Source organism: Odocoileus virginianus, chromosome 24, assembly GCF_023699985.2.
Source record: "Odocoileus virginianus isolate 20LAN1187 ecotype Illinois chromosome 24, Ovbor_1.2, whole genome shotgun sequence".
NCBI lineage: Eukaryota > Metazoa > Chordata > Mammalia > Artiodactyla > Cervidae > Odocoileus > Odocoileus virginianus.
The window spans coordinates 9,235,133-9,251,539 of record NC_069697.1 but is presented as its reverse complement, the minus strand read 5'-3'; the positions used below and the strand labels follow the sequence as shown (position 1 = coordinate 9,251,539).

At 36.9% G+C, this 16,407-nt stretch overlaps 1 protein-coding gene across 2 annotated transcripts in view; it reads right to left on the bottom strand.

Moving 5' to 3' along the window:
• The window catches only part of PTPRQ (protein tyrosine phosphatase receptor type Q), a 235,648-nt gene that overhangs the window by 96,886 nt on the left and 122,355 nt on the right, over positions 1-16,407 (bottom strand). For both annotated transcript variants that reach the window (XM_070454261.1, XM_070454262.1), the window contains one exon: positions 10,635-10,958. In XM_070454261.1, coding sequence (XP_070310362.1) covers positions 10,635-10,958 — 324 coding nt within the window. The remainder of the gene's footprint in view (positions 1-10,634; positions 10,959-16,407) is intronic.

The following is a 16,407-nucleotide window of genomic DNA, read 5'->3' as shown; positions in this document are numbered from 1 at the left end:
TATATTCATAGCAGTACTATTCACAATAGCCAAGATATGGAAACAAGCTAAATGTCCACTGACGTATGAATGGATAAAGAAGCTAAGGTACATGTATACCGTAGAATATTACTCAGCCATAAAATGAATTCATGCCATTTGCAGCAACATGGATGCAACTAGAGATGACCACACTTAAGTAAGCAAGAAAGAGAAAGACAAATACTATACAATATCATTTATATGTGGAATCTAAAATATGCACAAGTGAACCTATCTATGAAACAGATTTACCGACATAGAGGACAGTCTTGTGGTTACCACAGGGGAGGGGATTAGTGGATGGATGAAGTGGGAGGTTGGGGTTAGCAGATGTAAGCTGTTATATTAGAACAAATAAACAACAAGGTCCTACTGTATAGCACAGATAACTATATTAAATAGCATATGATAAACTAATAGAAAAGAATATGAAAAAGAATACACACATACATACATGCTAACTGAGTCACTTTGCTGTACAGCAGAAATTTTTTAAAATTTATTTTTAATTGGATGATAATTGTTGTATAATATTGTGTTGGTTTCTGCCATGTATCAACATGAAGCAGCCATAGGTATACATATATCCCATCTCGTTTGAACCTCCCTCTCACCCCATCTCACCCTTCTAAGTTGTCACAGAGCACCAGATTTGAGCTCCCTACATCATACAGCAAATTTCCACTGGCTATCTAATTTTACATATGGTAATGCATATGTTTCAATGCTACTCCCTCAATTTGTCTGACCTGCCTCTTGAGAAACCTGTATGCAAATCAGGAAGCAACAGTTAGAACTGGACATGGAACAACAGACTGGTTCCAAACAGGAAAAGGAGTACGTCAAGGCTGTATATTGTCACCCTGCTTATTTAACTTATATGCAGAGTACATCATGAGAAATGCTGGGCTGGAAGAAGCACAAGCTGGAATCAAGATTGCCGGGAGAAATATCAATAACCTCAGATATGCAGATGACACCACCCTTATGGCAGAAAGTGAAGAGGAACTAAAGAGCCTCTTGATGAAAGTGAAAGAGAAGAGTGGAAAAGTTGGCTTAAAGCTCAACATTCAGAAAACTAAGATCATGGCATCTGGTCCCATCACTTCATGGCAAATAGATGGGGAAACCATGGAAACAGTGACAGACTTTACTCTCTTGGGCTCCAAAATCACTGCAGATGGTGATTGCAGCCATGAAATTAAAAGACACTTGCCCCTTGGAAGAAAAGTTATGACCAACCTAGATAACATATTAAAAGCAGAGACATTACTTTGCCAACAAAGGTCTGTCTAGTCAAGGCTATGGTTTTTCCAGTGGTCATGTATGGATGTGAGAGTTGGACTGTGAAGAAACCTGAGTGCTGAAGAACTGATGCTTTTGAACTGTAGTGTTGGAGAAGACTCTTGAGAGTCCCTTGGACTGCAAGGTGATCCAACCAGTCCATCCTAAAGGAGATCAGCCTTGGGTGTTCATTGGAAGGACTGATGTTGAAGCTGAAACTCCAATACTTGGGCCATCTCATGCAAAGAGTTGACTCACTGGAAAAGACCCTGATGCTGGGAGGGATTGGGGGCAGGAGGAGAAGGGGACGACAGAGGATGAGATGGCTGGATGGCATCACCGACTCAATGGACATGAGTTTGAGTAAACTCCAGGAGTTTGTGATGGACAGGGAGGCCTGGCGTGCTGCAGTTCATGGGGTTGCAAAGAGTTGGACACGACTGAGTGACTGAACTGAACTGAACTCTTTCCCCCACTGTTTCCACAAGTCTATTCTCTATGTCTTGTATAGCAGAAATTAATGCAACATTACAAACCAACTATACTTCAATAAAAATTAAAAAATACAAAGTTGAATGCTTTATTATATAGTTTAATTTTATATCCATGCTATAATTTCCTTTAAATTATGATTTTACCTATCTTTTCTTTGTAATCTTGATTAACATTTTCCACCTCTTAGTACCTTCACACCACCATGAGGCTTTGCTAGTCAAGATCTAAGAGCACAAGCTCTATCCTAGAACTGAATGAGGCTTATGAATAAACTGATGTGTATAAAGATCTTAGACTAATACCAGCACATAGCAAGCCCTTGCTAAGCTCAGTTATTGCTGTCATTATTAACTATCCAACCAAGGGGTCTCAGCACAGTTACTGGGCCCAGCCAAAAAGTGCCCGACACTACCAGACATAGCAATCCTATACTTTCTTTAGAAATGGGAGTCTTCTGTAGTCAAATCTCTACTTCTTTTACAAATGCAGAAGAAAAGAGAGCTGAAAATTTGTTGACTCAGAGCCTAATGCTGAGGCAGACCTGAACTGAGGTTAATGACCAGAAATCACAAAGAATTAAACTTACTTCATAATTCTTTCTGAACCAAAAGAAAGAAGATTTTCAGAAAAGTCAAAATAAATTAAATTGAACATGAGATTTGAAGTTTGAAATGAGAAAGTAGGAGAATTCATCAGATCATTAAAAGATAAAATACTGCTAACTATTATGGGAGAAAGATTTTTTTTCTCCTTTTATCCTTTTGATAAACCAGATTTTCTATAATACTGATGATTTAGAAAAATAATAATCATTCTTATCCTTCAATTTTTAGCAACTTTACTGAAAAACATATTCTACATGCTTATGTAATAGGATTTCGAAATATTTTTATTTCTATTCTGGAAAACTGTTAATAACCTGGCAAATGTTCTTTTAAATTAAATATACAGTTGAATCCTTTAAAAATAACTTTATATAATCACTATTATATTCTTTAAACTATGATTTCACCTAAATATCCTTTCTTTCTAGACATACTTAGCAGCCCAAATTTAGACACTGTTCTCCTTTGCCTTCTTCATGAACTATCAATCTATTATATTCCACTTCATAAATTCATTAACAACTTATTATCTCAGTTAATTATTTAGATACTGTTCAAACTTCAATCTACTCTGAAATTTATGAAGAAATTATTCTCTTTCACAGTTTGAAATACTCAATTTATGTGCATAGTTCTTCCCTGCAAGCAGTAATTTATACTTATGTTAATGAAAAAACACATATCAACAATATAAAATATACTGGTTTTGTGAAAGAGAAGCTGAACATGTCATACATGAATAGAAACTGACTGGGAGAATTTTAATTTTGACAGGCACCATGCAAATATTTGAAAGACAATTTGACAAAAAGAAAATTTGAAGAAAATTAGTATGAATGATTTTGCAATGGAGAATTTTGACACTGAAATACTTTCACGTTAAAGTCAATGCCTTCCTTGAGTCCAAATGCCACATTCATTCAGTCTTAAATACTGAGTAGGCATAAAGAGTAGAAACATATATAAAACATGATCACTGGTCAACTCTGCCTTTAAGGAGCTCAGAGATCTACAGAAGAGATAAATAGTTATGTTATAATAGGTTCAGTGTTTACAAACAACTTTTGGAAGGTGAGAGTAGAAAGAGGAATTGACAGAAGGCTTTGCAGAGGAGATATTTGATGTGAAACATAAAGAAAAGGCCTTTCGGTCTCCAAAAGAGGACAGAAAGGACAGTAATAAAGCGCAGCAAAGATTCTGGAGCACAAAGGGGAAACTGCAAGCGGCGTGTGGGGAATATAAGCAAAAATCATAGGTAATCTTATCAGTTCAGTTCAGTTGCTCAGTCGTGTCCAACTCTTTGTGACCCCAGGGACTGCAATGCCAGGCCTCCCTCCCTGTTCATCACCAACTCCTGGAGTTTACTCAAACTCATGTCCATTGAGTCCATGATGCCATCCAACCATCTCATCCTCTGTCATCCCCTTCTCTTCCTGCCTTCAATCTTTCCCAGCATCAGGGTCTTTTCAAATGAGTCAGTTCTTTGCATCAGGTGGCCAAAGCACTGCAGTTTCAGCTTTAGCATCAGCCAATTCAATGAATATTCAGGACTGACTTGCTTTAGGATGGACTGATTGGGTCTCCTTGCTGTCCAAGGGATTCTCAAGAGTCTTCTCCAACATTACAGTTCAAAAGCATCAATCCTTGGTGCTCAGAGTTCTTTATAGTCCAACTCTCACATCCATACATGACTACTGGAAAAACCATAGCTTTGACTAGACAGACCTTTGTTGGCAATGTCTCTGCTTTTTAGTAAGCTGTCTAGGTTGGTCATAACTTTCAATCTAAGGAGCAAGCATCTTTTAATTTCATGGCTGCAGTCACTGTCTGCAGTGATGTTGGTAATCTTATAGAGCATATCAAAAGGAAACAGAAAACTACAAAAGATTTTAGACAGAGAAATAATAAATAGGTATATTCAAAATCTAGGTTTAGGTGGAGGGTAGAGAAAATGAGAACAGAAAGACCATTTAGATATTTTTTGTAATCATCTATGAGGTGTATTTTAACAGTATGAATTTAGAGACCCTTAACAGAGAAACATAAAAAATTCAAGAAATATTTAGAAGGGAAATTTGATTCAGGTATGGACTGAGGGGTGGGGATGGCTAAAAAGAATTAAGAATGATTCCTAGATCACTTACTTGAACAGTTAGATGAACAATGTATTACACACTGAGACCGGGAACATCTAAATAGGAGAAGGCATGCAATGGGGCAGGAAGAGTAGCAATATGGAGTTCAAGATGCCTGTGGAAACCTAACTGGTCATTCTAGTAACTTCAGTCTATAGTCTAGAAGAGAGAGATGTCATCTTGAATTACACATTTTGCAGCCTTGGGTAACTAACTTAGAAGACTTTCGACAGCAACTAATTAATTTTGCAGAAGTACAACCATCATGTCTAGAATAAATTATATTCGCTTTCTCTACTGGCAACAGGATAGAGCCTATTGTAAAAACTCACTGCCATCAACTGGGCTTCTTCATGTCATGAATTATATTTTCCTATTTATGGCTGACATCTCTTATCATTATATAATTGCTTCTTTATAGAAAGTAGAATATCTGCCTCTATTATGATAGCATTCACATTATAAGTTCATTACACCATTTAGAAGATATTAAGAAAAACAATTGAATATATAATTGCATCAACAATGTCTCATTTTTTAAGATGTTAAAGAGTGCTTTGCCCTCTATTTGGTTTTCTTCTTTTTAAATCATAAAGTTGCATTCCTTGGAAGCTTCTTTGATGAGGCATGTTTTCCTGAATTTTTTTTAACCTAACAGATGTTTGGGTAGTTAAAATTCCTCATGAGTATGGTATCCCGTGGTTTTCACAACCTAAGTGTTACCCCAGGAATTTTCCTTTCTTGCTGCCTTCCAGTCGTGGTGGTCTATAGGAGATGCACATTATGAGAGTCCCATTTCATTCCATACTAATTTCACACCCACACTCTTAAAATTGTACATTTCCTCAGCATTATAAGTACCTATTATGGACCACAGAGATATTTAGCAACTTTCCATTCTCTACTCCTCCCCCACATACAACTCAAATCCCTTTTGAGTCTAAGGATAATCAAGAGAAGTAAGAGATACATAAAATAATCTGGAAGACTTCCATGTTTCAAGTTAAACATTTCTGCCATTTGTAATTTCTGTGCTTATGTTTGTAGCTATGCATACTCACTGTGAAGAGGAGAGCCATAGCTGTCACACAGATGATTTAAGGGGAAAAGCAATTTGGCTTCAATTATCAGAGTAGGTGGGAGAAAGAAATGTTTGCTTGAGTTGGCTGAATATTGTTACTTTTATTCACTTCAGTGTACAGAGGTAGATCCAGAATCAGAAAATAACCCAGTTTAATTCTCAGCTTGCATTCTCATTGTTCCCTGCATCTTCAATTTGAATATTCTTCTTTATAAGCTCAGAGAGAGTTAATACAATATATATTCTTATTCTATAAGCCATTTTAGAATATTTTATAATATTATTCCAAATGGGTGGTCTTTTTATTTGACCTATTCAAATGTTGAATCATTTAACCTGAAACTAGCCATCAATTACTAGCTCCTTACCAAAGAAGCTCCAGGTTTTGATTAAGAGTTTCTGGTAGTAAGTGCTTGGGCACAACTTGATGCCATTAGAATAAATTGCATGAATTTTAAATACTGATTTTATATTATTTAGTGTTTTCTTTAATTCACAGAAATGACTCATTTTAATCATTTTATTTTCTTATATTATAAAATGATATAATACTTTTTTGAATCAATGACAGGTGAAATACATAATAAATTTCTTCATCCAGATTACCTTTTATGTTTTTAAAATGTCTGTAATGCTTTTCAACTTTGGTATGCAGAATCAACATCTAATCCTTACTTATTTAATCTTAAAAATGCCTGACTATTCTAATTTCTCTTTTCTTATACATATGTTAGCTCACTATATATACTGTCTTGTAATGATATATATGGTGTATTTTCATCTTTCATATCAAATGCCACCTCAGGGTATCTCTCCTTGGCTTAATATAATAACACATTTTTTACTGTAAGTAAAATTCTTTTATCATTAGAAAAATGTTGATTTCATTTATGAAACTAAATGAAGAGTGACCAACTCATTCTTATAACTTTCAAAACTAATTTATTTTTCCCATCCCCATATGAATACTCAGATGAAAAGTTAGTTAGTTTGAGAATGCCAAGAAAAATAATATGTCTGTTGTCACAAATTCTGAAATATACTAATCTTTTCACTTTTCTCTCTTAATCACAGTGGTAGAAACACAACTGTATTCTCTTTTCTATTTTATTGACAAACTGAGTAGAAAATTAGTTTTTAAGAATAAAGAAAAAAGGGGATAAAAGTAGTATAGAAAGTCTACTTAACTATTAATCTATTAGTATTTTTCACAGCCAGTTATTCTCTGATGGAGAATTTAAATTGTGGCAATGAGACACTAGACTAAGGGAGAGGAAAAGTGTCAGATAAAATTCACACTGCTACTCCACTCAAAGGTACTCTTTGGATTAGTCATCAAGTAAAGATCTGGGAGCTAGAGTGAAAAAAAAGCCAAGATTATCCTCTCCAACGCATCAAAAACCGACAAACTAATCAACCAATCACCAATGGCAAAGGAATACATCCTAATAAAATGAGAAAAATACTGCTATTAAAAAAAAAAAAGCTCACACTAATTGCAAAATATTTGAAGTAGTCTACCACCATTCTTTTAGACCAGAATGAGCAAAGTAGCATAGCAGAGAACTGAAAATGACCCAATTCTAGTGAGTGGGTCATAGACCTTAAGGGTGGAGAGGGAGAGAAGGGATTCTGATAGAAGCAATGACACTCAAGTGGAAAGACTCCCAAATTTTCAGAATTAAGAATGTGGGGTTCTCACCTGTCAATGCAGGAGACCCAGGTTCAATCCCTGATCCAGGAAAATCCCTCAGAGCAACCCAGCCCATTCGCCACAACTACTGAAGGTGCTCTAGGGCCCAGGAGCTGCAACTACTGAGCCCATGTGCGACAACTACTGGAGCCTGCATGCCCCGGAGCCCGTGCCCCGCAACCAAGAGGCCACCGCGACGAGGAGCCCCTGCACCCTGACCAGAGAGTAGGCCCTGCTTGCTGCAACTAGAGAAAAGAATCCTGCACAGCAATGAAGACCCAGCACAGCCCCAAATAAATTAAAAAATTAAATCATAAAAATTTTAAAGCATGTAACTTAAAAAAAAAAAAAGAATGTGGGGGTTCCATAAAAATCCAACTTCCTAGTTTCCTTTACCAGCTTGTGAATTGATCAGGTAAGTTGTTTAGTGCTAACCGAACATCTACTACCACCCTGTCTAGAGAGCTCAAGGAGATGAGGCGTTTAGAAACTCCAATTCCTGGCTCGCTGTAGGAGGAAGAAGCAGCTACTATCCAAGTGAGATGCTCAGGAGGAGGAGGGCGGGAAGCCTCAGTGGCAGCAGATGAACAGGCCAGGCATACGGTCGATTTTAGCCAAAGTTAAGTAACATGAAGTGTGAGTCACCTAATCGTGCCCGACTCTTTGCAACCTATGGAGCCCACCAGGCTCCTCTGTCCACGGACTTCTCCAGACAAGAATACTGGGGTGGGTAGACATTCCCTTCTCCAGGGAATCTTCCCAGCCCAGGGGTCGAACTCAGGTCTCCTGCATTGCAGGTAGATCCTTTACTATCTGAGCCCCCAGGGAAGCCCATTTTAACCAAAGGTAGCAAATTAGTTGCCCACAGGCCAGATTTGGACTACTGACATGTCTGACATGAAAAACTGAAAGTTATTAAATTTAAAACAACTTGTTACAACAAGAAGTTGAGTATTTTCACCATAAAAAATTTAGCTTTCCTATTTCTCTGAACACATCCTACATCCTAATAGCATGACTTCTCTGTAAGACAGGAATCAACCAGGGGTGAGTAGCGGTTGCCCCATAGGCAGCACATTTTGTTAATTTGCCATGGGGTTCACCTCTCTCAACCACCATGCATCAGCAGTCTGCTTCATTCATTATGGTACCTGTATGATGTCTTCAGTAACAGTTGTCCCTGTGATTTTAACATGTATTAATTCAGTGTCCCATTTTCTCTCACTTGTAATTCTGATCATTGTTATTGGCTGAAGCAACTAAAATTCCTAACTTTACCCATGTTCTAATCTCTAAGCACCTGTTTCTTTTTGTTTTCTAGTCACTTAGATTGTAAGAGTTATTTCTTCTCAAGTTAACAGAGTAAACATAACTATACTTATTGACTAAACAGCTTGAACTTGATTTTTTCCATATTTTCCTTTTCTTTGTTTATGGCACTGTCATCCTCTCTATTCTCTGCTTTGGAAAACAGTTCATGCTCCCTCATCCATTTTAGCTTATTCAATCAAGTTTAACTCCTTCAGGAGATATTTATGGAGTGCCTACTGTTGCTAGGCAACAAGGAAATAGTAATGATCAAGACAAATTCTAAAAATAAGCAAATACATAAAAATAAAAGTGATCAGGTAATTACACATTTTCATTAAGATGATATTCTTGAAATATACTGCATAGCTTTTTTAGATCGGCTAGTCAGGGAAACTCATTCTGAGTAGGAATCTTTCAAGCAGAAGTATACATTATAAAAAGCTGCTCATGCAAAGATGGACACAGAAAAGCATTCCAATGCAAAGGAACAGGGCATGCAAAGCCCCAAGTTCTAGGACTTCAGTGTGTTCAAGCAACACAAAAATTATCCAGTATGAGTGGAGGATAATGGGTAATGGGGAAATGATAAAGGATGAGGTTAGAGAGGTAATAGTCAAGTCACATAAGGGCTTTGTTAAACATGTTAAGAAATTGGAATTGTATTCCAAGAGTAATGGAGATTCATTGAAAAGCTTTATACAAGGAAGTGACATCATCTGATTTACATTTTAAAAGATGAGTCTGAAAGCCAAGGAGGTCAGTTAGATTAAGGCAGTTGTAGCAGTGAAGAAGGACGGGACTAATAGTAATGCAAAAGGAGGGATGTGCTTAGACAACATGGTAAAACTAAGTCATTAGCAGAGTAGAGAAGGGAAAGAACAGTGCAAGATTCTTTTTCTATATTTGGATGCTGAGAAGGCTTAGTGTTTAGACCATGTTAATTTTGAGAGGATATTAGACACATCTGCCCAATGATGTCAGTTCATCAGGTACATACACTGATTGGGTTCTAGGAAGCAGTCAGACCTAGAAATAGATATTGAGAATGATCACTATGTAAGGAGACTTTAAAGCTATCAGACAGGATAAAGTCTCTTAAGATAAGATCTCCTAGGTATTATGCATTGGTAAAGAAAAGGGCCAACTATGTATCTTTGAACACTCCAACACAGATTTGAAAAATGAGAAAGAGAGAGAATAAGCAAAGGACACTGAGAAAGAGCTATCAGAGAGGTAAGAGAAAAACCAGCGGGCAGACCTTACAGAAACCGAGTCCACGGGCCACAGAGGAGAGGGTGAACACTCGCACTGAAGGCGGAGGTGTCTGAATTCTATCACAAATGCTTAATTGCATTAACAAGCGTTCATTGAATATTTACCATACAAACATTATTCTAGGTACCCTTGGGAATAGTAGCAAGAGACACATTTAGTGACCCCCCAAAAATAAAAGCTCTGGATCAAAGTTTATTTCACTATTTATAAAGATCTACAATAGCATCAATGAAATTCCATGTGCGTGTGTATGAATGTGTGTGTGTGTGTGTGTGTGCGTGCACGCGCGCACATAAGCCTACAATCACTGACAAGGTGGTAAAGCCTGACTTAAAAGCCGCAGAGCTTCCAGATATGACGGGGAAATGTAGGCAAAGCCAAAGGGTACTCAGTGGCCATCAGTACAGCCTGATGAGAAACCACAGAGAAGACCATAATGCTTTGTTGCAATGTAAGACTCTATGACCTTGATACAATTCGGCAGTTTGAGAAAAGCCCTAAATAGTGACTGAAATTGAACTTCCCATTAAGAGTCAATTCAATAAAAATTAAATGCTATGATGGTGATGATGTTATTTAAGCAAGAAGGCCAACCAGTTAATTTTAAAATATAAAACTAAAGTAACAAAAGCAATCTTTACCTATATTCTGAATGACTTCTATAGAAAAACATTTAAAGAGCTTTTTCTTGAATCCAAAATTATATATACATACATACACAGGACGATACTTACGACCAGGCAGGGTTTGGGTAGATATCCAATTTGAAGCATTGCCATAGCCAGCATTGGTGCTGGCAGCCACTTGGAATCTATACCATCTAAATTTCTTCAATTCATAGACTGTCTCTTCAGTTAGGTCAGCTTCATAGAGGTACTGAATTTTTTGATGTTCAACACATTCTTCAGAGTCCCATTCTCCGCATTTTTTAGCCCGAAGTTGAGTGGTAATCTTGTAGTTTTGGAAATAGCCAAAGATAGAGTCAGGTCTCATCCATGTCAATGTTGCACTAGTTGACTGAACATCAGAAAAAGCAATATTCATGGGAACACTGGGAACTAAAAATTAAAGGGAAAAAATGAAAACAATTAGAATTACTGAACACTGTGTAAATGGGATGAAGAAACAGGATTTACAAATATTTTTTTACTATGCACATAGTGGTGATCTCTTATTACAACTGCCCTTAGATTAATACGCCCACATTTAATGAGCAGAAACTTAAGGGGAAAGGTAATGCTTCAGAGAACAATGATTCTAAGGCTTAGGGGACAAAACAATTGTGATATTTTTATTCCTAATTTGGTCCCAAGTTTACTCACAAGGTGCTTATAAGGTAAGTTAAACACTGGCACAAAGGAAAATTGCATGCTTATATAATCCTATGTATTTTCAGAGGTATGGTCTGAGTTTTACTATTCAATTCCCAAGAAAGACATTCTTATACTTAAATGACTAGATAGATATAAGCACATGTTACAGTAAATACTGATTATAAAATAATTTAAATGAACATTATTGACTGAGTTAATAATTTATATAATTGGGTAATTTTTATTTTATTTTGCACATATTTAAAATTAGTAAAACTCTTTCTAGAACATCATCAGCCACACTGACATTAACACACAGAATAAGGTATCACCTACAATCATATGGTCCTACTTGGGATCATTATCAGATTTCTTTTTTTTTTTTTCTTCCATTTATTTTTATTAGTTGGAGGTTAATTACTTTACATCATTACAGTAGTTTTTGTCATACATTGAAATGAATTAGCCATGGATTTACATGTATTCCCCATCCCGGTCCCTCCCTCCCACCTCCCTCTCCACCCGATCCCTCTGGGTCTTCCCAGTGCACCAGGCCCAAGCACTTGTCTCATGCACCCAACCTGGGCTGGTGATCTGTTTCACCCTAGATAATATACATGTTTCAATGCTGTTCTCTTGAAATATCCCACCCTCGCCTTCTCCCAGAGTCCACAAGTCTGTTCTATATTATATAGATTATCTCTCTCTATATATATATATTATCTATATATATCTATATATATTATCAGATTTCACATTATCTACTGGTTCGCTATACGCATACTATGTGTCAGGCTCTTGGGTTGGTGTTAGGAAATCAAAACACACAGGCTTATGTTTTGTTTTCAAGAAGTAGCCACTTATTAGACAAGTAACTTAAGTGTATTATAGTTGGAAATATAAAAGAACAATGACTTAAGTGATATGAGCACTTTCTTCAACCATGCCTATCCTTGCATGTGTGCAAGGACCTTTGCTAAGAAGACTGAGATAGGGAAGATGAAAACAGGGATTTGCATGAAAATTACACTATTCATAAAAACATTATGTTAATATGTACATCAAAGATAAAATTAAAAAATGAGTTAGAAAATTATTCATTAAAAACTCATGCATTCCTAAACATATCATATTCAGATTTCAGTAAATTCCCCCACCAAAGATGCCCAACGGTATCTTGCATGATGAGTGCATGCGTGTGTGCTCAGTGTCTAAGTATCTGACTCTTTGTGACCCCCATGGACTGTAGCCCACCAGGCTTCTCTGTCTGTGGGATTTCCCAGGGAAGAGTACTAGAGTGGGTTGCCATTTTCCTCTCCAGGAGATCTTCCTGACCCAGAGATCAAACCTATATCTCCTGCACTGGCAGGAGGATTCTTTACTACTAAGTCACCAGGGAAGCCTGCATGATGATTACTATTATGGAAAAAAATAAGAAAGGGAAGAAGAGTTCCCAAGGACAGTGAAATTTTAAGCTGAGTAGTCAGAGAGAAAGCCTCACTGATGAGGAGACATGAAGTTCCTGATGAAGGTAGGGAAGCTAACCATGTGAATATTTTGAGGAAGAACATTCCCAGCAGAGGGAAATGCATGATGACACTCCTAGGTTGGAATCATGCCTGGTAATATTTGAAGAGTTAAAAATAGGCCAGTGGGCTAGTAGGAGGTGAGATCTGAAAAGAAACACTGAAAACTAGATTGTATATGACCAAGTGTAGAACACTGGTATGACTCACTTGGCATACATTTTCACAGAATCACTCTAGCTGTTTTGTTTAGAATGGACAAGGGAGAGAGGGTGAAAACAGAGTAATCAGTGAGCTATTGCAGTGTCAACATAAGAGATCATGATGGCCTGGAGCAGAATTGCAGCAGCAGAAATGAAGTATTCAGACTCTGAATAATTTGAAGGAGAGCTGACAGGATTTGCTGACACGTGACATATGAGGTATAAGAGAGAGAGAGGAGTGGAGGAAAGCTCTAAGGTCTTCAGGTGCAAAAAGAAAGATACAGTCACAGTTAACCAAGAAAGGGATGACTGTACAAGAAGTAAGCTGTGCAGAGTAAGACGAAGGATTTCTTTTGAACATGTTAACTTTGAATTGCCTCTCAGATACCCAGAGAGGTCAAATAATAGATGTATGCATGAGTCTGGAGTTCTGTACAGAGGTCTGGACTTGAGTTAAAAAAATTTGAATTTTCTCTTTAATTTTTACAGCATTATCTACAATTTTTTAAATGTGAATATTAATTGTATTACACAAGTCAATCCCACAAATAGCTATATCAACATTAAAAAATTTAGTAAATAGCCAAGTCAATCTGCATTTAATTGTCTTATCCAATAGTACATCACAACTCTTATTTCCATGGCTCAAAAACAGCAAATCAATTTGGTCAAGTTAGTCAAATAAAAGTCAAAAAAGTGTTTTTTCTTTTTTTTAAAGATACAAACTGGAATAGTTGATATTATCATCCTGCACAGGCAAAGCCTCAAACTTCATATTTATTTCTATTTGTTTTATAGACCTATAGATTATATATTAATATTGCCTAAATCTGAAAAGGGGTTTCTCAGGTGGTTTAGTAGTAAAGAACCCAATGCAGGAGACACAGGAGACATGGGTTTGCGCTCTGGATCAGGAAGATCTCCTGGAGAAGGATATAGCAACCAACTCTAGGATTCTTGCCTCGGAAATCCCATGGACAGAGGAGCCTGGTAGGCTATCCGTGGGATAGCAGAGTTGGACGCGACTAAGCGACTGAGTACACACAAACCTGGAAGAGAAGAAAAAGTCTAATGCAATAGAAAACAAATAGTAGATTACTTAAAGCTATATGATCATATGCAATTAGCCTGTTTTCAAATATTTAATAATTTTTATCATATCTTACTGTATTTAATCAAACATTAACCTCTAAAAAGTAGCCTTACAAACAGAATACTTACTAAACTACTTATAGCACACTCCCTCTTGTATGTTTAGTTATGTATAAGAGCAATTAGAGAAAAAGTTATTTTTAAGGAAAACGTACCTTTGCAGAGAAAGAATCCATAATTCATAATTGGTTAAAAAGTAGAATTTATTATTTATTGAAATCCTTCAGCCACTAAATTTTAATTCAGACCACTTGATGAGAAGATACATTTTCAAACTACTCTAACACAAAGCAAAGAAACCTGACTGATTTGGGGGTTCAGAAAAAATTTTAAGAGGAAAGGTTGCATATGAACAGAGAAGATTTCACTAACTATAAAGGCAGAGATTCAAGAAGAGGAGGGTAACGTGATCTAAATCAAGTTTGACTATGGCTTATAATTCACATTGGCAATAACAAAGAGAGTCTGGGGACATACTATGTCCCAAGATTATAGATCGCTTGTCCAGCAATAGAAAGCTATATCAAGCTGTCAGAATGAGATGTTCAGAAGTACATTTTTTTCAAATCCAGTCATACTTGCAAATAGGTAAAGGGACAAATTCATAGACCATTTGATTTGTTCAGCAAAGAAGAAATAAGATAGTGGAAGTGAAAGTGAAAGTGAAGTCGCTCAGTCATGTCCGACTCTTTGTGATCCCATGGACTGTAGCCTACCAGGCTCCTCTGTCCATGGGATTCTCCAGGCAAGAATACTGGAGTGGGTTGCCATTTCCAAATAAGATGGTAGTGATAGGAGAAAAGTGAATTTTCAGTTCTATTTTGGTGGTAGAATCCATAGACCAGGCAGATGAATCAGAAGATCACAGAATCAGAATTTGATGGCAGCTCAGAGATGATCTCCATCAACCTGGCTTTTATGTCTGACCTTTATGGAGGCACATCTCCCTAAGAATTTCAGGACATACACCATCTTCCAGGCTTCCCTGGTGGCCCAGATGGCAGAGCATCTGCCTGCAATGCAGGAGACCCAGATTTGATCACTGAATGGGAAAGATCCCCTGGAGAAGGAAATGGCAGCCCACTTCAGTGTTCTTGCCTGGAGAATCCCACGGACGGAGGAGCCTGGTAGGCTACAGTCCATGGGTTTGCAAAGAGTCGGATATTACTGAGTGTCACTTTCTCGTTCTTCTATGCCTTCTTCCAGTTTTTCAACCAAACACTGATATAGGCGCTGATGCAAAAAATTTTGCAGCTATACTTAAGAATCCAAATTGGTTTACTTTAAAATAAGGAGAGGGGACTTCCCTGGTGGTCCAGTGGCTAAGACTCTGCTCTCTCAGGGCAAAGGACTTGGGTTCAATCCCTGGTCAGGAAACTAGATTCCACATGTCACAACTAAGACCTGGCACAGGCAAATAAGTAAATAAATACTTAAAAAATAAAGACTAAAATAAAATTTATTAAAATAAAATAGAGATTATCCAAAGGCCCTGATTTTATAACGAGTCCTTTAAAAGCAGAGAGTTTTTTTTGGTTTTTGGTTTTTTTGGGGGCTAGTTACCAAAGAGGAAGTATTTTAAGCAAGAGATTAGATTCAATGTACAAATATTTCTCAACTCCTGGCTTTGAAGGAAGGGACCACCTGATAAAGAATTCAGGACCTCTCTAGGAGCTAGACAGTCCTTGGCCAGAAGCCAGCCAGGAATTGGGGATCTCAGTTCTACAACTGTAAGAAACTGAATTCTGCCACAACCATATTAGCTTGGAAGAGAACTTTCACCCCACATGAGAATTCTCCCCATGGAAACTTGATTTGACCTTGTGAGACTTTGTGAGACTCTGAGAATCCAGGCATAGCACACCAGTAGGACTCTGACCTACAGAACTGTTCTCTAATAAATGGGTAGGTGTTTTCTTTTAAATCACTAAGTTTGTGATAATTCATGACATACAATAGAAAAGTAATACAACTTTCCACTAACAAATGACCAATCTCTATTTATCTAACCTGTTCTTAAACATTCAAAGGCAAACTCAAAATCTTGAGGGGCTTTTAAAAAAATTAATTCCAGAGCACTCTATTAGTTTGTACAGACTTCCTTATTTTAAACAGATATCTACCATCCTATAAATCCTAGTTCGACATTGAAAATCCACCTTAAGCAGGCCTAATCCTATTTTCACTTCTACTTTACTGCAACATTTATACCAAAGACCTATAAAGGTTTTTATTCTGTATTCAATCAATAAAAAAACATTGAGCAATTACTCCAAATTTATTTATACATTATATATATATATATATATTATA